Raw genomic sequence first — 26,603 nt, forward strand, 5'->3', positions numbered from 1 at the left:
GTGGAGTGAATGGGGAGTGAGAGGGGAGAGACTGAGAAATTAGTCCTTTAGAGAGCCCGGGACCCTGGGAGCAGAGTGTCAGAGAGGCAATGAGGAGGTGGGTGGGAGGGGGACGGGACAGTTTTGAGAGTGCTTAGTTTTGAGAGTGTGTCGCAGGGAGACGAACGCCGTCTGTGTGAGTGTATGAGTGTGTCAGAGAGATTGTATCCACAGAGCGACGTAAGAGACTGAAAGTGTGTTACAGAGAGATACTCTGGCGTGTATGTGTACGAGAGAGAATCAAAGAGACGGGCGAGACTGTGGATTATCACAGAGAGCCCGTGTGTGGTGTTCAGGGGGAGGAGGGCAGGGGAGTGTGGGAGACTGGGTCAGTGATGCCCGCCGACACGTGAGTGCGGACAGCCCCCCACACACACACACATACAGACACACACAGAGACAGAGACACGGGCGAGCTGCGGACCTGCCCTCTGCCTCGCCCCCTCGCTCGCCCGGGACGGTCTTCGAAGAATCAGCATCGCTGGCGATTTCTGATTTCGCTTCGGAGTTTCGCTGGCTGGACAGATGCAGACAAATGCATTTAGGAACCCAAAGGCCGGGGGCTAGATTCGTCTCTCCGCCCGCGAGAAGGTGAGTTCAGTCGCGCCGCCGAACCACTGCCGGAGTCATTTCCCTAAGCTTTCCAAGTCGCCTGTTTTGTGTTTGTTTTTTAAGTAAGTTTAACCCTTACGGCGGCGGGTAGGTGCTTGACCCAGGCTCTGCCTAACGTGCCGGGATTCCCCTACACTTTCTGTCTGTGGTTGGGATTCCGTCTCGGACACAGAGCTCGCTCTCCCCGGAGAGAGTCGCAGCCGACAGGGAAATGCTCTGCTCCGGGACTGGCCCGATTCCAACCGACTGCACTGTAACTTTGAGCGTGTGTGAAAGTGGCAAAGCCGGCTTGTCTGTATGACACTGTGTGTGAAAGAGGGTCTGTGTCTATGTCTTTGTTTATGAAAAAACATTGTGCATGAAGCTGTTTGTGTGAGAGAGAGGGTCAGTGTGTCTATATGTGTGTATGAAAAGCATTGTGTCTGAAACCGTCTATGTATGTGCACGCGAATGTGGACTCGTGTGTGTGAGAGAGAGAGACTAAGAGACTGTGTGTGAGAGAGAGAGAGGGTCAGTGTGTCTATATGTGTGTATGAAAAGCATTGTGTCTGAAACCGTCTATGTATGTGCACGCGAATGTGGACTCTGAGAGAGAGAGAGAGACTAAGAGGCTGTGTGTGAGGGAGAGAGAGAGTGTGTAAGAGACTGTGAGAGAGAGACTAAGAGGCTGTGTGTGAGGGAGAGAGAGAGTGGAAGAGACTGTCTGAGAGAGAGAGAGAGTGGAAGAGACTGTCTGAGAGAGAGAGACTAAGAGACTGTGTGTGAGGGAGAGAGAGCGAGAGTAAGAGACTGTTTGAGAGAGAGAGACTAAGAGACTGTGTGTGAGGGAGAGAGCGAGAGTAAGAGACTGTCTGTGAGAGAGAAACTAAGAGACTGTGTGTGAGGGGGAGAGAGAGAGTGTAAGAGACTGTGTGTGATTCAGAGACTGTAAGAGACTGTGTGTGAGGGGGAGAGAGAGAGTGTGTAAGAGACTGTGTGAGAGAGACTGCATGTTGTAGAGAAAATGTGTGTGCGTGAGAGAGGCTATGTGTGTGAGTGAGAGGGAGATAGTGTATGTGCTAGAGAGGGGGAGACTGTGAGAGAGAGAGAGGAGGGAGATTCTGTGTATGTGCGAAAGAGATTGTGTGTATGTGTGTGAGAGAAACTGTGTATATGTGTGTTTGTGTGTGAGAGAGAGGAGGGGAGACTGTGTGTGTGACAGGGAGTCTGTGTGTGTGAGACAGAAACTGTGTGTGTGACAGAGACTGTGTGTGTGACAGGGAGACTGTGTGTGTGTGCGTGTGTGACAGGGAGACTGTGTGAGACAGAGAGGTGTGTTTGTGTAGAGGAGCGAGTCAGTGTAATCAACAGCAGCGGGTAGAGGGAGAGAATCTTAAATGTGAGATTCTACAGATGCTGGAAATCCAGAGCAACACCCCACACACAAAATGCTGGAAGAACTCAGCAGGTCAGGCAGCATCTATGGAAAAAAGTCCAGTCCTGATGAAAGGTTTCGGCCCGAAGCGTTGACTGTTGACTCTTTTCCATAGATGTTGCCTGGCCTGCTGAGTTCCTCTAGCATTGTGTGTGTGTTGCAGAAGGAAAGAATGTTTTGCCCCTAGGCTCCAAACAGGAACCGGATGAGGGGCTGAGTGGTCACCAACCAATTGTTGACCAGGCAATGGGTCTCACAGGGGAATAAGAGATTTTAGAAATCTGGAAACACACAGCGGGTCGTGCAGCGCCTGCAGAGAGAGAAGGGCTCGGCTGAAGTTCCAGGTCTGGCACACTCTCCGAACACCGTGTGCTCTTGCTCCGAAGACGCGGGTTCGCTCGTCACCTCCGGTGCTGTCTGTGCCGCGTTGGATGTTCCCTCCGTGACCACGTGTGTCTGCCCGTGTGCTCCCACATCCTGATGAAGGGTCTCTGCCTGAAACGTCCAATGTTTATTCATGTCCATAGCTGCTGCGTGTGAGTTAATCTGGATTTCCGGCACCCCTTGTGATTTTTATTAGACCCTAGGTGAAACCGGTCCTTGAGCTGACAAATCACATCCCTGCGGGTAACTAGGTGGCAGTTTGTTCCACACTCTGGCCCTGGATTGACCGGGTCAGCTCGGTTCCTCGGGACATGTAACTGCCAGAGGCGGAGGGATTCAACCCAGAGTGCGGGGTGAGCAGCTAGCAGATGGGGGGAGTTGGGGGAGAGGTATGACCTGTAGGGGTCGGATGAGGTTACAGACACGTAGGGGCTTGGTGAAGGTTAAGAGTGAGAAGGAGAGGTGTAGCAGCCGGAGTGGGCTGTTGGAGAGGCAGGGGATTACAGAGACGGAGGGGCTGGAGGGGTTTGCAGAGGCTGGGAGGGGTGTAAGGCCCAAAGGGGGTTACGGATCAGTGTGTGTGTGTGTGTGTGTGTGTGTGTGTGTGTGTGTGTGTGTGTGTGTGTGTGTGTGTGTGTGTGTGTGTGCGCGTGTGCGCGCGCGCGTGGACCGCGCTTGTGAGAGCGATTTACTCTAAATAAATGCATTTTAACAGAGATAAGGAGAGATGTCACGGAGCAAGGGGGGGGGGGAGGGTTACAGAAACAGGTAGGGGCAGGAGAGAGTTATAGACGTGTGCGTGCGCGCGCGCGTGTGTGTGTGAGAGAGAGAGATGGGGCAGAGGGAGATTTATTGTAAAGAAGTGGATGTTTATTGTGTAAACAGGAACCCTGTGAAAGATACACTTCCCATTCCACATGGCCAGTGTCACCTCTCAGCCATTTTTAATACTTTCAATCCCAACGCCTTCACATTCGAATCCTTTATAAAATCCACTCTGAAATGTGGTTATTGAAAGGAATCCCCAGTCCTCGCGTGCAGGTATATAAATACCCCGCAATGCTGGTGTTGACCCGATGGCTCCTGAAGGGTTAACGAGTGAGTTGGATTTGGGATATCAGGAATGCGTTATCTCCAGGAGAAGCGGACTCCTTTGGGAAATGGGAATTAATTGTCACCGGCTCGTTTATTGTGTTTGCGGGTGGCGATCTGGAAGGAAGGAGATCTCACCGACAGCGGTGGCGATCGGGAGGGAGATCTCACTGACAGCTTACACCGGAGGATCCCGCTGAGAGAGGGTGGTGGTGGGGTTATTGCTATCATCAGCCTCCGGAATTCAGAAGTGTATATAAATAACAGCGTTGCCTTTGTTTGTACATCTGTTGAGCGCCGGCTCTCGCTGTCATTCAGTAAGCTTAAATAGTCCGCGCTCATAAACAGATTTATTTACCCTGTTCCATTCCCCACGTTTAATTGCCCGCGAACTCGTCCCTCTGGTTCCACGGGATGTTGGTGGTGGAGACAGAAACATTAGCGACATTTAAGAGATTAAGATAAGTGGAGGGAGGGAAGGGTTAGAATGGGTTATAAGGTCAGCACAACATCGTTGGCCGAAGGGCTGTAATGCTCGGTGCTCAGCCGCCGGCTGTGTCCTCTACAACTACTGAACATGTGTGGAAGTGGGCGAAGAGCTTCGGACATAAGACGAAAGCCCGAGGCGATTTTTTTCCCTCGCACGTAATTGACCGCAGATGCAGCCGGCAGTTACCTCTCCCGCTCGCCAACCAGGCCATTCCGCCCTTCCCGCCCGTTCCTCGTCTGATTTGTCGAGCGATGCTCTGCCGCGCTTTGTGGGCAGGCGATGTTGGCGCCGGAACGTGTGGCGGCGCGGCTCCCTGTTTCGATGTACACGTGATAAATAAATGCGAGGCCGGTACCTCGGACGGAAGGAAGAGCGAGGTTAGTGAACGCTCCAACCAGCTGATGGTACTCGGCCGTCTGGGTTGGGTGTTTTCCGTGGGTTCGCCCCCACATCGGCCTCAGAGACTGAAATCATAGGGAAATCATCGGAGGCTGTGAAGGTTCCTCCTTGTTTTGGTGACATTGGAGCAGCACGGTAGCGCAGCGGTCGCACAACGCTTTACAACGCTAATGACAGGAGTTCGATTCCTGCCGCCGTCCATATGGAGTTTGTATATTTTCTCCGCGGCAGCGTGAGCTTCCTCCCACAGTCCGGAGACCTACAGGTTAGGGTTAGTAATCTGTGGGTATGCTGCACTGGCCCCAGAACACTTGCTGGCTGCCCAGTACAATCCCAGCTGATTTGATTTGAGGGGACATTGCATTTCTCCGTATGTTTCAATGTACATATGACAAAGTTAATCTTTATTTTTATAAACTTTAACTGTTTTTAAATATGCACAATATATACAGAAAGGTGCAGGAAAAGGGCCAGTAACATTATGAAGGATCCCACCCACCCTGCTCATGAGGTTATCCACTTTGGTGGCAAGAACAGGAAGGCCGATTACTAACTAAATGGAGTCAAGTTAGGAAAAGGGGAAGTACAACGAGATCTAGGTGTTCTTGTACACCAGTCAATGAAAGCAAGCATGCAGGTACAGCAGGCAGTGAAGAAAGCTAATGGCATGCTGGCCTTTATAACAAAAGAAATTGAGTATAGGAGTAAAGAGGTCCTTCTGCAGCTGTACAGGGCCCTGGTGAGACCCCACCTGGAGTATTGTGTGCAGTTTTGGTCTCCAAATTTGAGGAAGGACATTCTTGCTATTGAGGGAGTGCAGCGTAGGTTCACAAGGTTAATTCCCGGAATGGCAGGACTGTCATATGTTGAAAGATTGGAGCGACTAGGCTAGTATACACTGGAATTTAGAAGGATGAGAGGGGATCTGATTGAAACATATAAGATTATTAAGGGATTGGACACGCTGGAGGCAGGAAGCATGTTCCCGATGTCGGGGGAGTCCAGAACCAGAGGCCACAGTTTAAGAATAAGGGGTAGGCCATTTAGAACAGAGATGCGGAAAAACTTTTTCACCCAGAGAGTGGTGGATATGTGGAATGCTCTGCCCCAGAAGGCAGTGGAGGCCAAGTCTCTGGATGCATTCAAGAGAGAGTTAGATAGAGCTCTTATAGATAGTGGGGTCAAGGGATATGGGGAGAGGGCAGGAACGGGGTACTGATTGTGTATGATCAGCCATGATCACAATGAATGGCGGTGCTGGCTAGAAGGGCCGAATGGCCTACTCCTGCACCTACTGTCGATTGTCTATTGTCATGGACTGTTTGTCCTACTCCCATCAGGGAGGAGGCTACATAGGACCATCAGGCTCAAAAACAGTTACTTTCCCCAAGCAGTGAGGCTGATCAACACCTCCACCCACTAACCCACCCCTTCACACCCCCAAACACCACTACTTTATATTTCCTGTCAGTCACCTTATGTGCAGGCACTCCTGTGCCGAGTGTCACTTTATGGACATACAATTAATCTATAGAGATAAGCTATTTTATGTATTTCACACAAAATGCTGGTGGAACGCAGCAGGCCAGGCAGCATCTATAGGGAGAAGCGCTGTTGACATTTTGGGCCAAGGCCTTTTGTCAGGACTAACTGAAAGGAAAGATCCACTTAGTCCTGACGAAGGGTCTCGGCCCGAAACGTCAACAACGCTTCTCCCCATAGATGCTGCCTGGCTGCTGCGTTCCACCGGCATTTTGTGTGTGTTGCTTGAATTTCCAGCATCTGCAGATTTCCTAGTATTTTATGTATTTATAGTTATTTTGTTTTTTATTATTATTGTAATCCTTATCAGATCGGGAGTAACAGTTGTTTTGTTCTCCTTTACGCTTGTATACTGGAAACACATTAAACGATCTAGGAGGAATCTTGAATCTTGCTCTCTGCATCTCAATGCTAATGAAATCACTCTGCACTTCAAAAGCTGCACTGAAAATACATTTGGTTCAATGCAAATATTTGCGTCATTTTTCACTCCAAGTCATCACATTTGACGGCTTAAGCCAAGTCTGTAACAAATTGAGAGTTCACTGTAAATATGTCCCAGAGTGTTGGTATCCAAATGGTCAAATGCAGTTTTGGGCCCCTTATCTAAGAAAAGATACACTGGCATTGGAGAGGGTCCACAGGTGGTTCACAAGAATGATTCCAGGAATGAAAGGGTTAATACTGGAGGAGCTTTTTTTTTCTCTGGGCCTGTACTTGCTTGAGTTTAGAAGGATGGACAGGGGGGGGGGGGGGGGTGGGGATTCTCATTGAAATCTATCAAACCTTGAAAGGCTTAGTTAGAGTGGCTGTGGAGAGAATGTTTCCTGTAGTGGGGGAGTCTTGGACCAGAGGGCAGAATCTCAGAATAGAGGGTTGCCCATTTAGAACAGAGATGTGTAGAAAATCCTTTAGCAAGTGGGTGGCCAATCTGTGGAATTCATTGTCACAGACAGCTGTGGAGGCCAAGTCATTGGGTACATTTAAAGCAGAGTCTGATACCCCCTTGATTAGTCAGGGCATCAAAGGTTACAGGAAAAAGGCAGGAGAATGGGGTTGAGAGGGATAATAAATCAGCCATGATGGAATGGTGGCAGCAGACTAGATGGCCCAATGGCCTAATTCTGCTACTAGTCATATGGCCCTATGTCAGCCTCCAAATGGTCACATTGTTGGAGAAGCTAAAGGCAGTTCCCTTAAGTTTATTAAGAAGTTTATTTGAAAGTATCTAAAGATTTGCCTAATCCACTCAATTCCATCTGGAATATGGTTCCAACTTCTGATGAAAGTTTGCTTCTTTTCAGCAAACCAGGTGTAGTGAGTCACCTGAAGGTGTTCTGAACAATGTCACAGCTCCGGAGCCACGGGTGTGATCCCAACCACCAACACTGTCTGTGAGGAGTTTGCATGTTCTCCATGTGACTGCATGGGTTTGCCCTCCTACTCTCTCCTGGATGTCCCGTAGACGTGAGGGTCGGTGGGTTAATTGACCACTGTAAATTGATCCCAGTGAGTGTGTGAGGGGTGGGATCTGGGGGGAGCTAATGAGAATCGGGGGAATGAAATGGGATCATTGTAGGACAGTGTGGTTGATGACAGTATGAATTCAAAGGGCTGAAGGGCATGCTTTTGCACTGCAATTAACATAGAAACATAGAAAATAGGTGCAGGAGTAGGCCATTTGGCCCTTCAAGCCTGCCTCGCCATTCAGTATGATCATGGCTGATCATCCAACTCAGAACCCTGTACCTGCCTTCTCTCCACATCTCCTGATCCCTTTAGCCACAAGGGCCATATCTAACTCCCTCTCAAATATAGCCAATGAACTGGACTCAACTGTTTCCTGTGGCAGAGAATTCCACAGATTCACCACTCTCTCTGTGAAGAAGTTTCTCCTCATCTCGGTCCTAAAAGGCTTCCCCTTTATCCTTAAACTGTGACCCCTCATTCTGGACTTCCCCAACATCAGGAACAATCTTCCTGCATCTAGCCTGTCCAATTCCTTTAGAATTTTATACGTTTCAATAAGATCCCCCCTCAATCTTCTAAATTCCAGTGAGTATAAGCCTAGTCGATCCAGTCTTTCTTCATATGAAAGTCCTGCCATCCCAGGAATCAATCTGGTGAACCTTCTTTGTACTCCCTCTATGGCAAGAATGTCTTTCCTCAGATTAGGGGAACAAAACTGCACACAATACTCCAGGTGTGGTCTCACCAAGCCCTTGTACAACTGCAGTAGAACCTCCCTGCTCCTGTACTCAAATCCTTTTGCTATGAATGCCAACATACCATTCGCCTTTTTCACCGCCTGCTGTACCTGCATGCCCACTTTCAATGACTGGTGTACAATGACACCCAGGTCTCGTTGCACCTCCCCTTTTCCTAATCAGCCATTCCTAATTCTAATTCCTAATTCTCCATGACTTTCTGTGAGCCACAGAAACAGGCCTTTGGCCCACAAAATCTGTGATGACCATCAAGCACCCATTTAATCCCAAACCTCAGTGTGTTCTAAGAACTAACCAGCAATGGAATTCTGGGAAATTGTCACTTTTGGGCTCTTGCTATGCACCATACTTGGGTATTGAGTTTTCCAGTGCAATTTTTGGTGACGTCCTGAAGTCAGCAATGTTTCAGTGGAGATCTCTGAGGATCTAACCTGGTCCCAACATATCAATGCAGTTATAAAGAAGGCAAGACAGTGGCTATACTTCATTAGGAGTTTGATGAGATTTGGTATGTCAACAAATACACTCAAAAACTTCTATAGATGTACCGTGGAGAGCATTCTGACAGGCTGCATCACTGTCTGGTACGGAGGCTATTGCACTAGACTGAAAGAAGCTGCAGAGGGCCATAAATTTAGACGCCTCCATCTTGGGTACTAGCCTACAAAGTACCCAGGACATCCTCAAGGAGTGATGTCTCAGAAAGGCAGCGTCCATTATTGAGGACCTCCAGCACCCAGGGCATGTCCTTTTCTCACTGTTACCATCAGGGAGGAGGTACAGAAGCCTGAAGGCACACACTCAGTGATTCAGGAACAGCTTCTTCCCCTCTGCCATCTGATTCCTAAATGGACATCGAATCCTTGAAAACTACTTCACTTTTTAAATATATATTATTTCTGTCATTTGCATGATTTTTAATCTATTCAATATACATATACTGTAGTTGATTTATTTATTTTATTGTTATTGTTATTATTTTATTTTGTGTTTTTCCTTCTATATTATGTATTGCATTGAACTGCTGCTGCTAAGTTAACAAATTTCACAACACATGCTGGTGATAATAAACCTGATTCTGATTCAGAGACATGGTCACCTACCTACAGGAAAGGTGTCAATAAGATTAAAAGAGTACAGAGAAAATTGACAAGGATATTGCCAGCATTTGAGGACCTGAGTTATATGGAAAGGTTGAATAGGTTAGGACTTTATTCCCTGGAACATAGGAGAATGAGGGAAGATTTGATAATGGTACACAAAATGATGTAGGATATATATATAGCGTAAATGCAAGCAGGCTTTTTCCACTAAGGTTGACTAGAACTAGAGGGCATTGTGTAAGTGTGAAAGGTGAAATATTTAAGGGGAACATGAGGGGGGACTTCTTCACTCAGTAGGTGGTGAGAGCGTGGAACGAGCTGCTAGCGGAACTGGTGGACGTGGGTTTGATTGCAACTTTTGAGAAGTTTGGATAAGTACATGGATGGGAGGTATACGGAGGGCTGTTGTCCAGGTGTGGGTCGATGGGGCTAGGCAGAACAACAGATAGCAAGGAATAGATGGGTCGATGGGTCTGCTGCTGTGCTGTAGCAATCTATGACTCCATTGAGTAGAGGAGTTGGAATGTTACGTTGAAGTTGTATAAGACGCTGGTATGGCCTGATTTGGAGTATTGTGTGCAATTAGGGTCACCTACCTACAGGAAAGGTATCAGTAAGATTGAAGAGTGGAGAGAAAATTTACAAGGATGTGGCCAGGACTTTAACGTGCAGGGTGATTTGGGTGAGGATGATCATTCTGGCATGTGAATCTCCACAAGGATTTCTTGATGTAACCCCGTCAGCAGTGTGAAGTGGAGATCCTGACAGAGGAGATATCTATTCTTAGTGAGCCAGTGGAGCGTGAAGTCCTTTGCCAAAGGGAACGTCAATATGTAGGAAGAACTCTGGATGAACATTGACAATGTTTTGCAGATCATTCACAGTTCAGAAACAGTTCCTCTGCTCCCTGGTCCAAATCTGACCTCTCCTTCCCACCCCTCCTCAACCAATCAGTACAACATCCGCCTACATCTCCCCCTCAGCTCTTAAACCCACTGGTTCACTATAGTACTTCCCTGTTAGGGGTAATTCTACAATCCCACAACTCTCTGCACATCAGGTTGGTCCTGAACACCTGATCAATCATAGAGCACAAAACACAGAATGGAACAGTCCTGGACCAGGCCATTCGGCCCACAATCACTCTGCTGACTATGAGAGAAGATTAAAGTAAACCTATCTTTAAGATGTTATTCCCTGGAACATAGAAGATAGATAGAGGTATACAAAATTAGGAGGGGTACAGATAGGGTAAATACAAGCAGGCTTTTCCCACTGGGGTTGGGTGGCACTAGAACTAGAGGTCATGGGTTAAAGGTGAAAGGTGACATGTTTAAGGAGAGCCTGAGGGGAAACGTCATTCAACGGAAGATGTGAGTGTGGAAGGAGGTCCCTGCTTAGATGTTGGCTCAATTACAATATTTAAGAGAATTTTTGATACAGTACTGTGTAAAAATCTTAGGCACACACACACACACACACACACACACACACACACACACACACACACACACACACACACACACACACACACACACACACACACATATATATATATATATATATATATATATATATATATATATATATATATATATATATATATATATATATATATATAGCTAGGGTGCCTAAGACTTTTACACAGTGCTGAATTTGTCAACGTGAAGTGGAGAGCGAGTTTGTAAATCAGCCAGGAGCAAAGGATGTTGGGAATGGTGATGGTGAGGTACCATGGGGGAGTGAGACAGGTGGCAGAGGAGGAGAGCCAGGGGTGGGGGTGGCATGGGTACAGACATACCCAACCCTGAACCACCAGGTAAGGTCATTTGATTCCAAACAATTGGTTTATGGATCATTACAGAATGTCTCTCTGGTGCTTCCTGCTCCCTCCCCTCTCCCTTCCCCTTTTCCAAATCATGATTCCCCTCTTCCTGCCCCCTTCCCACTTTCATTCTACAATAGAGACCCGTATCAGAATCAGGGATATCATCACTCACATATGTCATGAAATTTGTTTCTTGTTTTGTGACAGCAGTACAGTGCAAAACATAAAGTTACTGCAGTACTGTGCAAAAATCTTAAGCACCCTAGCTATATATGTGTGTCCAAAAGTTTTGCACAATACTGTAGGTACATGGGAGGGGTATGGAGGGCTATGGTCCAGGTGTGGGCTGATGGGACTAGGCAGATTAGTAGTTCACCATACACTAGATGGGCTGAAGGGCCTTTTTTTGGTGCTGTAGTGTATTAGGTGCCTGCAGATGGTCTATATCCTTCTACTCCACTGATCTGTGCAAAAGTTTCTTAAACACCACTTTCATAATTACTTCTACCACCAACCCCAAGCAGCACATTTTAGGCACCCACGATTTTATGTAAAAACACTTTGCCTACACATCTCCTTTAAAATTTCCCCCTCTCACCTTAAACCCACACCCTTTAGTGTTTGGGGAAAGAATACTATCTGCCCTATTTGCATCATGATGTTGTACTTCTATCAGCTCTCTTCTCAGTCTCTGACCCTCCAGAGGAAACATGAACCATAGAAGAGAATCAGGTTTAATGTCACTAGTGTACGTCATGATGGGTGGCGGGTGGAGACATGTGTCTACCGAAGGAGGTGTGAGATATTCCTTCCCTCCGCGAGCCTGCACATCACCCTTGGGCAAGGTGTAGCATCTGCTTAGCCACCCCACCCCCCCCCACCCCCGGACCAGGGTCACCTGAAGCCATGGGAGCCGGTGGTGGACGGTCGTACGAGCAGCCGGTGCAGATCACAAGTCCTGGTTATGTGACCACTGACACCAGGCAGACAATCTCTGAAGAGTATTGAATATGGCTGGGGTCACCTGTTTTGTAAAGACACGGCCCAGAAGAAGGCAATGGCAAACCACTTCTGTAGAAAAATCTGCCAAGAACATTCATGGTCACGGAGACCACGATGGTCCACGTCACGCGGCACGGCACACGACGATGATATGTCATGAGATTTGTTGCAATTTGTACATTGTAATAAATAATAATTTAAAAAAACAATTTTAAATACAATAAGAAATATATAAAAATTAAATTAAGTAGAGCAAAAAGAGAGCAATAAAAGTAGAAAGGTAATGTTCATGGGTTCACTGTCCATTTAGAAATCTGATGGTGGAGGGGAAGAAGCTGTTCCTGAAAAGTTGAGTGTGTGCCGTCAGGCTCTTGTACCTCCTCCCTGGTGGTGGCAATAAGAAGGAGGCATGTCCTGGGTGATGGGTGCTGCCTTCTTGAGGAATTGCTTTTTGAAAATGTCCTCAATGCTGGGGAGGCTAGTGCCCAGCACAGCACAATATCACTTTTGGCCCACGATGTTGTGCTAACTTATATAAACCTTCTCCTGCATCAATCTAACCTACTGCGCCTTGCCCCTCCTACACAGCTCATAACTCTCCAATTCTTTCATCAATGTACCTAAGAGTCTCTTATAAATCACCCTAATGACTCTATCACTGCCCCTAGTTGGACGTTCACACATACCCACCACTCCCTGTGTAAAAATTCTACTTCTGGCATCCCTCCTATACTTTCCTCCAATCACCTTGCAATTATATTGTCTCTTATTGGCCATTGCCACTCTGGGAAAAGTCTCTGTCTGTCCTTAATCTATGCCTCTTATCATCTTGTACATCTCTGTCGTCACCTCTCATCCTCCTTTACCCTAGAGAGCACTTTCTGGAAAGAGTTTTTATGTTCTCCTGTAAGTGTGAGTGTTTCCTCCGACAATCCAAAGATGCAAGTCGTTGTAAATTGTCCTGTGATTAGGAAGGGGTTAAATCGGGGTTTGCTGGGCAATGTGGCATGAAGGCCTATTCCGCACTGTCTCCCAGTTATTATCAGTCAATAAATAACTAGATCACTCAACCTATCATCATAAGTCACAGCCCCTAGTCCAGGCAGCTGATGCAATAACTCACTCTGAGACGTAAGAAGCAAGATATCGGCTTTTATTGACTGGAAGAATGAACAACACTACATCCTGGAGAATGAGGCCGGGCACAGGCCTCAATCGCCTTTATACAGGGGTCTGTGGGAGGAGCCACAGGAGCAGTCCAGGCAGGTATATGTAGTTCACCACAGCAGCATCCTGGTAAATCTCTGTTCAAGTTCAACTTTAATTGTCATTCAACCATCGGTATGAATACAGCCAGACGAAATTGTGTTCCTCCAGAGGCAAGGTGCAAAACACAGTACCAACAGTTACACACGGCACAAGACACAGGTAGCACACATAACTACAATAGCAGAAAAACATACAGTCACATAAAACAAAGTAGAATAACCCAAGTGCCCGAGTGTCATGTCCTGTCGATTGATGGTGCATGGATATTATCAGCAAGAACAAGCCCACAGCAATCCGATCATCACGGGCCAGTGCAGCCTCACAAGCAACTCACCAGTCGAGTAGACCTGAAGTACTTGATGTTCTTAATATTCAGGAGTGTCTTGTGATCATAACAAAGGTGTAAAAGACAACCAGTTACACCTTTGTTTGGACCCAGGGAGGCTGCTGTGAACACAATTGTCAAGTGTAGTCACTGGGGTTCTAAAGAGTGGACAGGCAACTGTAAGGGCTGTGGCTGAGGAGAAGTCACATGCGACTACAATGGTCGGATAATTCCACGGCAGGTTAAAGGAACAAGCCTCCATTGACTTGAAGTGGAAAATTGGACGAGACATTTGAACACATGTAGTGATGAGCAAACGGTCTTCAAGCTTTAACCTTACCTCCTTTTCTCTCTCCTTGGTGCTGCCTGACCTGCTGGGTGATTGGAGTATTTTCTGTTCCAGGGCTAACAGTATACATCAGCTTATTCATTCCAGGGCTGAAAAGTCTAATACCAGAGATTATGCATCTAAGGTGAGAGGGGGTAAATTCAAAGGACATGTAAGGGGCTAGTTTTTTACACAGAGAGTGGTGGGTGCCTGAATATGCTGCTTAGAGTGGTGGTAGAGGCAGAAACTAGAGGGACATTCAAGAGATGTTTAGCTAGGCACATGAATTTGAGGAAAATGGAATTTGTGGAATTCATTGCCACAGATGGCTGTGGAGGCCAAGTCATTGGGTATATTTAAAGCAGAGATTGATAGGTTCTTGATTAGTCAGGGCATCAAAGTTTAGCAAGTCAGAGCAGCAAGGCACTTGATAAGGTACCCCATGCAAGGCTTATTGAGAAAGTAAGGAGGCATGGGATCCAAGGGGACATTGCTTAGTGGATCCTGAACTGGCTTGCCCACAGAAGGCAAAGAGTAGTTGTAGACGGGTCATATTCTGCATGGAGGTCGGTGACCAGTGGAATGCCTCAGGGATCTGTTCTGGGATCCCTTCTCTTTGTGATTTTTATAAATGGCCTGGATGAGGAAGTGGAGGGATGGGTTAGTAAATTTGATGATGACACAAAGGTTGGGGGTGTTGTGGATAGTGTGGAGGGCTGTCAGAGGTTACTGTGGGACATTGATAGGATGCAAAACTGGGCTGAGAAGTGGTAGATGGAGTTCAACCCAGATAAGTGTGAGGCGGTTCATTTTGGTAGGTCAAATATGATGGCAGGATATAGTATTAATGGTAAGACTCTTGGCAGCGTGGAGGATCAGAGGAATCTTGGGGTTTGAGTCCATTGGACCCTCAAAGCTGCTGCGCAGGTTGACTGTGTGATTAAGAAGGTGTACAGTGTATTGGCCTTCATCAACCATGGGATTGAGTTTAATAGCTGAATGTTACAGCTATATAGGACCCTGGTCAGACCCCGCTTGGAGTACTGTGCTCAGTTCTGTTCACCTCACTACAGGAAGGATGTGGAAACTATAGAAAGAATGCAGAGGAGATTTACAAGGATGTTGCCTGGATTGGGGAGCATGCCTTATGAGAATAGGTTGAGTGAACTCGGCCTTTTCTCCTTGGAGCGACGGAGGATGAGATGTGACCTGATAGAGGTGTATAAGATGATGAGAGGCATTGATCATGTGGCTAGTCAGAGGCCTTTTCCCAGGGCTGAAATGACTAACTCGAGATGGCACTGTTTGAAGGTGCTGGGGAGTAGGTACAGAGGAGATGTCAGGGTTAAGTTTTTTACGCAGAGGGTGGTGAGGACGTGGAATGGGCTGCTGGTGATGGTGGTGGAGGCAGATACAATAGGGTCTTTTAAGAGACTCCTGGACATGTACATGGAGCTTAGAAAAATAGAGGGCTATGGGTAAGCCTAGGTAATTTCTAAAGTAAGGACGTGTTCAGCACAGCATCATGGGCCAAAGGGGCCGTATTGTACTGTAGGTTTTCTATGTTGCTATGTTATGGGGAGAATACTTGAGATTTCAGGATGATAAATCAGCCATGATGGAATGGTGGAGCAGACTCGATGGGCTGAATGGCCTAACTGTGCTCCCATGTCTTATGATCTTATAGTTCGTGATATCAGCATCTAGGTAGGATCTAGGTCAAGAAGTTTGTGTTTGTGTGTGTTGTGGGGTGGGGTGGATGTTACTGGGTGGGTTAGGAAGGAAATATGTTTGTTTTGTTGTTGTTGTTTTGTTGCTTTTTGTGATCTGGGTTGCTCTGCTGAGCATTGTGGGTACTCTACATTGGCCCCTGAATGTGTGGTGATAAATGTGGGTTACCCCCAGCACATTGCTGGTTGTTGACATAACACACACATAACACACTGTGTGTTTCAATGTAAATGAGCGTGAATTTGGCATGTTGGCCTTCATCAGTCAGGGCACTGAATATTGGAGTTTGTGAAGTTATGTTACAGTTATATAAGACCTTTGTGAGGCCAGCTTGGAGCATTGTGTACAGTTTTTCATTCACGAAGATGTCAATAAACTAGAAAGAGTGCAGAAATGCTTTACTAGGACTTGGGGTCTGAGTTCCAAGAAGGGATTTGTACACTCAGGCTTTATGTCTAGAATGTAGGCTGATCTGGCTAAAGGAATTTTTCCTCATCTCTGTTCTAACTGGACGTCCCTCTATTCTGAGCTGTGCACTCTGGTCCTAGACTCCTCAAATCCATTCTATCTAGGCCTTTCAAAATTCGATAGAATCCCCTCATTCTTCTAAAATCATAGGCCCAGAGGCATCAAACGCTCCTCATATGTTAACCATTTCATTCCTGGGATCAGTCTCTGGACTCTCTCCGAGGCCAGCGCATTATTTCTTAGATAGGGGGCCCAAAATGGCTCACAGTGCTCCATATGGTCAGACCAATGTCTCATGAATCCTCAGCATAACATCTTTACTTTTGTATTCTAGTCCTCTTGAAAGGAATACTAAGATTACATTTGCTTCCCTCCCACTGACTCAATCTGTAAGTTAACCTTCAGGGAATCCTGCACAAAGACTCCCAAAACCCTTAGCAACTCTGATAGGTAAAATGTCTCCCTGTTTAGAAAATAGCCTACACCTTTATTCCTTCTGCCAAAGTGCTTGCCAATACACTTCCCTACACTACTTTTCATCTGCCACTTCTCACAATCTGTCCAAGTCCTTCAGCAGATTCCTTGCTTGCTCAGTACTACCTGGCCCTCCACCTATCTTCATATCATTCCACAAACTTGGCCACAAAGTCATCAATTCTATCATCCATATCATTGACATTAGCATAAAATGAAGCGTTCCCAACACGGACCCCTGCTAAACACCACCAGTCACCCAAGCCAATCAGAAAAGACTTCCTTTATTCCCATTCTTTGCCTCCTGCCAATCAGCCAATGCTCTATCCATTTTAGTATCTTTCCTGTGATACCATGGGCTCTTAACTTGTCTCATGCGCGGCACCCTGTTAAAGGCCTTCTGAAAATCCAAGTTCCACTTGTCCCTAAACTAGATCATTGCTGGGATTCTCCAGTTGAGGGAATGTGAAGATCTGGTGGGTAGGGGTTGTGGAGTTGGAGGAAGAGCAGTGAAGGGGGTGGGTGGAGAGACCTCAGAGAGGTTTAATATTGTCAGTGCAGGATGTAAAGTCAGGCCCAAGTGTCAGTTGCCCCATCTGGCTGTTGCTCTAATTCATGACCTGTAACCGCTAATTACCGCACTTCCCGATGGCAAACCAGGCCTCAGAACTGGAAGCCCACTGACCTGTAAAATGGCAGGGTGATTTTTTGCAATCATCGACAGTTACAGATCAGAGAGAAAAGAAATGGTGTGACCAGACTCAAGAGTTCCGGAAACATCTACAGGGCACAACAGTTAATTAGAGTAGCTTTTGAAAAACCCCTTTGAAGGTAATGGGACTGCCCACGGAGCATGTTCAGCTAATGGGTGCAGCCAGCAATCTAACAGGAACACATCATATGGGTGTAGGTCATTTGGTGTTTCTTCTCCTGTAACCCCTTCATAGCTGGAGGAAAGATTCTCAGACAGCCCGGTAACGTAGCAGTTGGTGTAACGCTCTTCTGTGCCAGTGACCGGGGTTCACTTCTCACCATTGTCTGCTCTCCCGCGACCACGTGGGTTTACTCTGGTTTCCCCCCACTTTCCAAAAGCTTACAGATTAGGGCTAGTAAGTTGTGGGAATGCTCTGTTGTGAATCAGAATTCAAATCTGGCTTAATATTACCGGCATATATCGTGAAATTTGTTGTTCTGCTGCAGCAGTACGTAATATTAAGAAACTACAACTTACTATAAGAAATATCTATTGATATATAAATGAATAAATTACAATGCATGATAAAAAACTATAAATTACAATGAGAAGTATATATATAAAACAAGTAAGTTGTGCAAAAAGAGAAGAAAAGTAGAGAGGTGGTGTTCATGGGTTCACTGTCCATTCAGAAATCTGGTGGCAGAATCTCAAAGTGCTGAGTGTGTGTCTTCAGACTCCTGACAGTAGCAATGAGAAGAGGGCATTCTGTGGGTGATGGGGGTCTTTAATGGTGAAGCATTTGTACACTCTCCCAGTGGAAGTGTGGGTTTCCTCTGGGTGCTCCGGTTTCCTCCCACATTCCAAAGACATACAGGTTACTAGGTTAATTAGTCACATGGGTGTAATTGGGTGGTGGGGGCTCATTGGGCTAGAAGGACTGTATCTCTAAAAAATTTATATAAGTTTTTGAGTGTGTGAAGCGTGGAATGTGCAGCCGCAGAAACCAAGGCTTGATGCCAACCCTTGGGCTGTCTGTGTGGAGCTTGCACGTTCTTCCTGTGACTGTGTGAGTTTGGCCGCGGTGCTCTGAACCCCTCCCACATCCCAAAGACGTGTGAGTCGTTAAGTTAATTGCCCCAGTGTGTGGGTGAGGGGCAGAATCTGGGGGGAGAATGGCTTACAGAGATAAAATGGACCAATGAGATTCTTTGAGAATGAACATAGGACCTGTGACTAAATTGTGTCTCATGTTGTGTGAGAGATCAGAATCAGGTTTACTATCACTGACATATGAGATGAAATTCATTGTTTAGCATCAGCAGTACTGTACAAAAACATCAGATTACTATAAATTACAAGATAAATAAATAGCACAAAAATAGGTTTAATGTGGTTCATGGGTTCATTGTCCATTCAGAAATCTGATGGCAGAGGGGAAGATGCTGTTCCTAAAATGTTGAGAGTGTGTCTTCAGGCTCTTGTACCTCCTCCCTGATGGTAGCAACGAGAAGAGGGGTCTTCAGGCTCTTGTACCTCCTCCCTGATGGTAGTAATGAGAAGTGGGCATGTCCTGGGAGATTGGGTCCTGAATGATGGATGCCACCTTTTCGAAGCATTGCCTTTTGAAGAGTTCCTAGGTGATGGGGAGGGTTGTGTCCATGGTGGAGCTGGCCAAGTCTCTCCCTGCAGCCTTTTGTGACCCTATGTTTGGAGTCTCCATACCAGACCGTGATGCAACCAGTCTCAGTGCTCTCCACACTACACCTGTGAAATATGTCTGTAAGGGTCTTTGGTGATATTCCAAATTCCTGCTGAAGAAGTGTCACCAGTGTGCCTTCTTCATGACTCCATGAATATACTGGGCTCAGGATAGATGTTCTGAGATGTTAACCCCCAGGAACTTGAAGCTTCACCCTTTGAACTGATGTGAGTGGAGTAACTACCAGATGGTACATGGGGCAGCAGACATCTGGAACCCTTTTCCACATTTCTATCCTGGGCTGATCATCTTACAATATCAATTCTTCTCATAATAGAAACGTAAAACCCTTCTGCACCCTCTCCAAGGCCTCCATATCCTTCCTGTGATCAGAACTGCACATGATACTCCAAATGTTGCTGAAGCCAAGTTTTATACAACTTTAGTGATAGAGTGTGGAGTAAACCCTTCAGCCCTTCGAACCATGCCACCCCCAGGACCCCAATTTAGCCCTAACCGAATCACAGGACAGTTTACATTGACCAGTTCACCTACCTGGTACGTCTTTGGACCATGGGAGGAAACCGGAGCGTCCGGAGGAAACCCACACATTCCATGGGGAGGATGTACAGACTCCTTACTGAATGGTACAAAGATTGAACTCTGAACCCTGGATGGCTGGTTCTTTCTTGTAAAGATCAGGAGGTAAAACTCCATTGCTGTAGGACTTTTCTTCCTGCCTGCGCTGTGTAGGGTTATAGTGAGGATCGGTGCGCGCGAACTTTAGGCTGGGAGACGTTCCACAATGGTACAGTGAGCTGCAGGTTGAGTATTGGAGTTGTCCTTCTCCTAGACAGACTGCCTGGCAAGGATAATGAATCCCATCTACCTGAGTATGGAGTTGGAGTTGTCCTTCTCCTACGCTGGCTGCCAGGCAAGGATGATGAGCCCAGCCTGCCCGCGCAGTTATACTGCTGGACACTCAGTCGCGCCATGACATAGCAAACTCAGTAAAAACAGGGATGCCATGTGAAGGTGTTGCCATGGGCACAGAAGTGTAGGAGAGGCCATATGCGAGTGCCCTCTGGCATGGCGAGCCAAACACTGGTCCTGCGGGGATCACTACACTTGGAAAGGCGAGGCTGTGGAAGACACTTCACCTTCCTTAAGTGAACAGGACATCCAGTCCTGGACTCACCCGGCCGCCAAGCTGTAATAGAATGGGTTAATTACTAAGCTAATCATAGCACCCAATTGTAACACGGCTTCCTGACTTTTATACGCGGTGTTCTGACCAACGACGGCAAGCATGCCTGACACCTTCCTCAAGGGAATGGCCTCAACATTGAGGGGCGACCCTTTAGGATAGAGGCAAGAGGAATTTTTTTAGCCAATGAGTAGTGAATCTCTGGAATGCTCTGCCATAGACTGCGGTGGAGGCCAAGTCCAAGGGTATATTTAAGGAGGAAATTGATATGGCTTCCTAATTGGTCAGGGCGTTGAAAGATATGTCAAGAAGGCAGGAGTATGGGGTTGGGTGGGATCCGGGATCAGCCATGATGGAATGACAGACATACTCAATGGGCTGAATGGCCTAATTCTGCTTCTATGTCTTATGATCTTATGGCCTTACCATCTACGAGCTTCTGTTGTCACTTTCAGGGAGCTGTGGACTTGCACTCCAAAACCTCACTGTAAAATATCTCTACCTCAGTTATCTGTGTAATGATCTGATCTGGATAAGCAAAATGGATGACAGGCTTTTCACTGTATCTCAGTGCATGCGACAACAAAATACCAATTCCAACACCGATACCTGTGGAAATAAATAAACAGTCAACACTTCAGGCTGAGAACATTCATCAGGACTGGAAACGAAGGGGGCCGGGGGATAAAGTAAGAAACCTAGAGGTGATAGGTGGAAAAAGTAAAGGGCTGATAGGAGAGGAGGTGGACCGTGGGAGAAAGGGAAGGAGGAGGGACACCAGGGGGAGGTGGTAGGCAGGTGAGGATAAGAGGTAAGAATCCTATGGGGAATAGAAGAGGGAAGTGGGAGGGAAAAAATGACCAGAAAGAAAAATTGATGTTGATGCCGTTAGGTTAGAGGCAACCTGGATGGAATATGAGGTGTTCCTCCTTCAACCTGAGCTTCTGCAGATGCTGGGAATCCAGAGCAACACCCACACAGAACACTGGGTGAACTCTGCAGGTCGGCCAGCATCCATGCAAGGGCATGGCCCTTTATCAGGATGAGTGGTGAAAAGTCTAACCTGGAAACGTCGATTGTTTATTCCTCTCCACAGATGCTGAGATCCTCCAGCATTTTGTATGTGTTACTTTTAATTGTGGTGAGGGTTTCAGCCCACAGCAGCCTCTGGGACAACGAATCCCCAATTTCTTTGCCAGATCACCATAGTAGAATTTTCATAGAAACATAGAAACCTACAGCACATTTCAGGCCCTTCGGCCCACAATGTAGGGCCGACCATGTAACCTACTCTAGAAACTGCTGAGAATTTCCCTACCACATAGCCCTCTATTTTTCTAAGCTCCATGTACCTATCTAAGAGTCTCTTAAAAGACCCTATTGTATCCGCCTCTACCACCGTCGCTGGCAGTGCATTCCACTCTCTGTGTGGAAAACTTAGTAAGTCCCTAACTGGGGTATCAGAGTTCAGAGTTCAATTCTGGCATGTTCTGTAAGAAAGTTTGTATGTCCCTCCCGTGAGTACGTGAGTTTCCTCTGGGTCCACCAACTTTCTCCAAAGATAAAGTGCTCAGTAACCACTTAGTCGGGTAATTGGTCATTGTAAATTGTCATGTTATTAGGCTCGGGTTAAATCAGTGGCTTGTTGAATCTCTAAACAAATAACTAAAATGAAAATGGGATGGAATCAGAATCAGGTTTATTGTCACTGACATTGTGAAATGTATTGCGTCATGACAATAGTACAGTGAATATATAAGATATTAACTTGCAAAAGTTAAAAGTTAATTTTCCCCTAGGCAGAAATGGCTAATACAAAGCAACTTAATTTTAAGGTGTTTTGAGAAAGTACCAGGGGGTGTGTCAGAGGTGAGACTGGGGGATGTGTGGGGAGGGTATATCCCTGCAGGGGCGGTGGCAGAGGCAGATACATTAGGGCCATTTAAGAGACTCTTAGATAGGCACATGGATGATAGGGAAATGGAGGACTATGAGTGAAGGAGGAGTTAGATTGATCTGAGAGACAGTTAAAAGGTCAGCACAGCATTGAGGGCCGAGGTGACTCCACCGTGTTATACTGTCTGTGTTTGAAAAACAAATAAGGGATAGTGACTTAGTGTTTGTGGGTTGGTGGACTATTCAGAAATCTGATGCTGGAGGGGAAGAAGCTGTTCCTACAACATTGAGTGTGGGTCTTCAGATTCCTCTACCTCCTCCCTGATGTAGCAATGAGAAGAGGGTATGTCCCAGACAGTGAGGGTATATCCCGAACAGAGAGGGTATATCCCGGACGGAGAGGGTATATCCTGGACAGTGAGGGTATGTCCCGGACAGTGAGGGTATATCCCAGATGATGAGGGCGTATCTTGGACGATGAAAGTGTATCTTGAATGCTGAGGGTATGTCCCAGACAGTGTGGGGTATGTCCTGGACTATGAGGGTATATCCCTGATGGGGAGGTTATATCCCAGATGGAGAGGGAATATCCCAGATGGAGAAGGTATGTAACAGACAGTGTGGGTATGTCCTGGACTATGTGGGTATATCCCTGATGGTGAGGGTATATCCCAGACAGAGAGGGTATGTCCTGGACTATGAGGGTATATCCCTGATGGTGAGGGTATATCCTGGATGGAGAGGGTATATCCTGGACAGTGAGGGTATATCCTAGACAATGAAGGTGTATCTTGGATGCTGAGGGTATATCCCAGACAGTGTGAGTATGTCCCAGACTATGAGGATATATCCCAGACAGTGTGAGTATGTCCCAGACTATGAGGATATATCCCGAACAGTGAGGGTCATTAGTGATGGATGATAATAATCTTTCCCCTCCAAGGTACTTGTACCAATTAACTAAACCAGCACTGGAAACAACAAAGAAAACTCTAATTAACTAAGCAATCCCCACAGAACTGGTTATCTGGTTTCTAAGATCTACAGTAAATGTGCTGATTTAAGTGATAGTGTTGAAATTTCTGGGAGTTCACAGAGTACAAATTGCAAACTGCAGTTTGGACTTCTATGAAAAAGTTTTCCGGGTCAAGAAGTGTAAAGGAATTTCTGTTGAAGTTTGACTTCCAGGAATTGGGATGTGATGCTCATGAGGCAAAAGAGTGCCATGAGTGCGCAGTTCTGGTCATCTACCTACAGGAAAGATTTCAACAAGATTGAACGAGTGCAGAGAAAATTTACACGGATGTTGCTCGGACTTGAGAGCCCGAGTTATAGGGAAAGATTGAATACATTAGAACTTTATTCCCTGAAGTATAGGAGGCAGAGGGGAGAACTATGAACGGTATAGATAGGGTAAATGTAAGCAGGCTTTTTCCACTGAGGTTGGGTGGGACTAAAACTAATGGTCATCGATTAAGAGTGAAAGTGAAATATTTAAAGGGAGCCTGAGGGTGGAACGTGGTGGGCAGTGAAAGTGGCAGATGCTGATTCCATTTTAGTAAAGTTTGGATAGGTTCATGGATGAAAAGGGTATGGAGAGCTCTGGTCTGGATACCAGTCAATGGGACTAGACAAAAAAGCAGTCTGGCTTGGGTTAGATGGGTGGGATGAGCGAGAGTGCTGTAGTGTCTACGATTATAAAATCCTTTGCGCACAATCACATCCCTCGTCAGAGCGAGCATTCCGGGATGTGATTGACCACACGGGCCACTGACTGAGGAAAGCAGAGTTTGAAGGATTGTTGATTGCTGGCGCTGTCTCATGGCTCAGATGACCTAGGTTCAATCCCAACCTCCGGCACTGTCCGTGTGGAGACTGCACGTCCTCCCTGTGACCATGTGCATTTCCCCTGAGTACTCGGTCTCTCTCCCACATTCGAAATACATGCAGGTCAGTGGGTAAATTGCCAGTAGGTGATTCATAAAGTTTTCAGTAGTTATAATGACATTGTTTACTCCAATACGTTGGGTTGACAATGCTTCTTTTGAATTGCGTATTGACAGTGGCAGGCTCCTCTGAATGTTCGAATTGCTTTGTGGGGACAAATTAATTTCAACCTTCCAAAACGTATTTACATTTTCACTAGTGCAAATTCCTTAAACCTTTAGTTGATGCAAGACAATTAACGCAACAGTTTGAAGCATATTCAATCTCTTAGTGTGTGAGGCAGCTTGTGTTACACCAACAATGCAAGGGCATGCTTTTAACTGTCCTCTTGCAATTTACAATCTGCATGAACACCTGAAGACTGGTTCTTGTTTAAGTTAATATCTGCTACATTCGCTTCACTCCAGAATGTCCCTCAACAAAATGGGCTGCCAGCGACGGTGATAGGGTCTTTCAAGAGACTCCTGGATGGGTACATGGAGCTTAGAAAAATAGAGGGCTATAGGTAAAGCCTAGGTAGTTCCAAGGTAGGGACATTTTGGCATAGCTTGTGGACCGAAGGGCCTGCATTGTACTGTATGTTTTCTATGTTTCTATGTCTATGTTTCTAAAATTATGAGGAGTATAGATAGGATAAATGCAAGCAGCTGAGGTCGGGTGAGACCACAGCTGGAGGTCATGAGTTAAGGGTAAAAGGTGAAAAGTTTAAGGGAAACACGAGGGAAAACTTCTTCACTTAAGAGGGTCGAAAGAGATACAAAAGTGATAAATGGTTAAAGACAGACTGTTATCAGGCCATAGTCGGACTGGGAGCCAGTACAGACCATTAGGCAGAAGCTGCACACGTTTAGTAGAAATTTAGATCAATTCAGATTTATGGAGGGTAGTATGTGATAGGTGTAATAGAAAAGCATTGGGTTAGTCACACTTTGTGCTAGCAAAACCATCTTTGATGATGCTTTCAATAAAATATTTTTGAAACATATTTAAGTAATAGTTAATATGACAATCACAAACGAGCTTATTTTAATTACCAAATAATCTGACTGAAGATATAGTCTGATCCTGTCAGTTTCATTATCTAATTTTCCTGATGTTCATCTGAATATATTAAGTCCAGGATCTTTAAAATTAAATATACAAGTGGGTTTCCATACAATCAGAAGGCATGAGTATCTATTTTACCAACCTCTGGTAATTTCTCACTGCCCTCTCCCACTTCTCTCTTTTTCCCATTCCCATTCTGGATCCCCTCTTACCCGTTCTCTTCTCTTCACCTACCTATCACCTCACTCTTGTGCCTCTCCTTCTTCTCTGTCTCCCATGGTCCACTCTCCTCTCCCATCGGATTCCTTCTCCAGCCCTTTAACCTCTTCCACCTACCACCTCCCAGTTTCTCACTTCACCCACCGTCCCCAACCTACACTACCCTTCCCTCTCACCTGGCCTCACCTATCACCTGTCAGCTTGTTCTCCAGCTCTCTCCCCCCCCTTTTTATTCTGGATTCCTCCTCCTTCCTTTCCAGTCCTGATGAGGGCCTCGGTCCAAACGTTGACTCTTTATTCCTCTCCATAGATGCTGCCTGATCTGCTGAGTTCCTCCAGCATTTTGTGTGTTGCTTTGGATTTCCAGCATCTGCACAGAATCTCCTGTGTTTGATTTCTGTGACTGCAGATTGTAGTTTCAGTCTCCTGTGTCTCCCTCACTCTTCTCTTGGGCAACACCCGCATATTGGAGGCAGTAATGACCTCCACAATGAATAATTTGAGGCTGCAGGAGGCAGGGAGCCTTGGAATTATCTCTCCACACAGGTGTGGGATGGCATGTTGGGTGCAATTAAATTCCAGGATTTATTGGGAAAGGTTATGGCCAGTGAACCTTAAAGCTGGTGCTGAGAATGTAGTCTCGCCCCCCAGGCCACGTCTGGTCTAGCCGCCAAGAGTGAGCAGCATTCTCAAGTATAAAATCACTTGCAATTTTCATCCGTCAATTGCAAGGTGATTACAAAGGTCATAGTGATGGCTAAGCTGTAAAACTATGACACATAGGAGCTGAATCAAGCCATTCGGCCCATCAAAACAGCTCTGTCATTCCATCATGGCTGATTTACCATCTCTCTTAACTGCATTCTCCTGCCCTCTCCCCGTGACCTACTGATTAGTGTTTTGTCGGTTGGTTTGAGAGGTAAGGATGTGATTTCACACGACTTGTTGAAGGTGTCTTAAAGACAGATGCTCTGGGCAGACAGGGCTAGCCTAGCCGGCAGCTCATCACTGAGAAAGAAAACTCTGATCCCAAACCTCCGCTGCCTTGTGGCTAGACTCAGTCACGGGGAACACTTTGGGAGTAAACTCCAAGGGAAAGTCTCGAGCTGGAGACCCTGAGGCAGTGTTACGTTGAGTTCAGTGCTAACTGGCAACTCCTGCGA

General features: G+C 46.3%; 1 protein-coding gene across 4 annotated transcripts in view; it reads left to right on the forward strand.

Annotated features, from left to right (window-relative positions):
- Positions 1–297: 297 nt before the first annotated feature.
- The window catches only part of LOC140736680 (uncharacterized), a 493,430-nt gene continuing 467,124 nt past the window's right edge, over positions 298–26,603 (forward strand). For 2 of the 4 annotated variants that reach the window (XM_073062505.1, XM_073062507.1), the window contains exon 1: positions 302–630. In XM_073062505.1, coding sequence (XP_072918606.1) covers positions 575–630 — 56 coding nt within the window. In that variant the 5' untranslated portion in view covers positions 302–574. Of the gene's footprint in view, positions 631–26,603 lie in introns of all 4 variants that reach the window. The other 2 variants (XM_073062508.1, XM_073062506.1) reach the window with 2 other exon arrangements.

This window comes from Hemitrygon akajei, chromosome 12 (assembly GCF_048418815.1).
Source record: "Hemitrygon akajei chromosome 12, sHemAka1.3, whole genome shotgun sequence".
Taxonomy (NCBI): Eukaryota; Metazoa; Chordata; class Chondrichthyes; order Myliobatiformes; family Dasyatidae; genus Hemitrygon; species Hemitrygon akajei.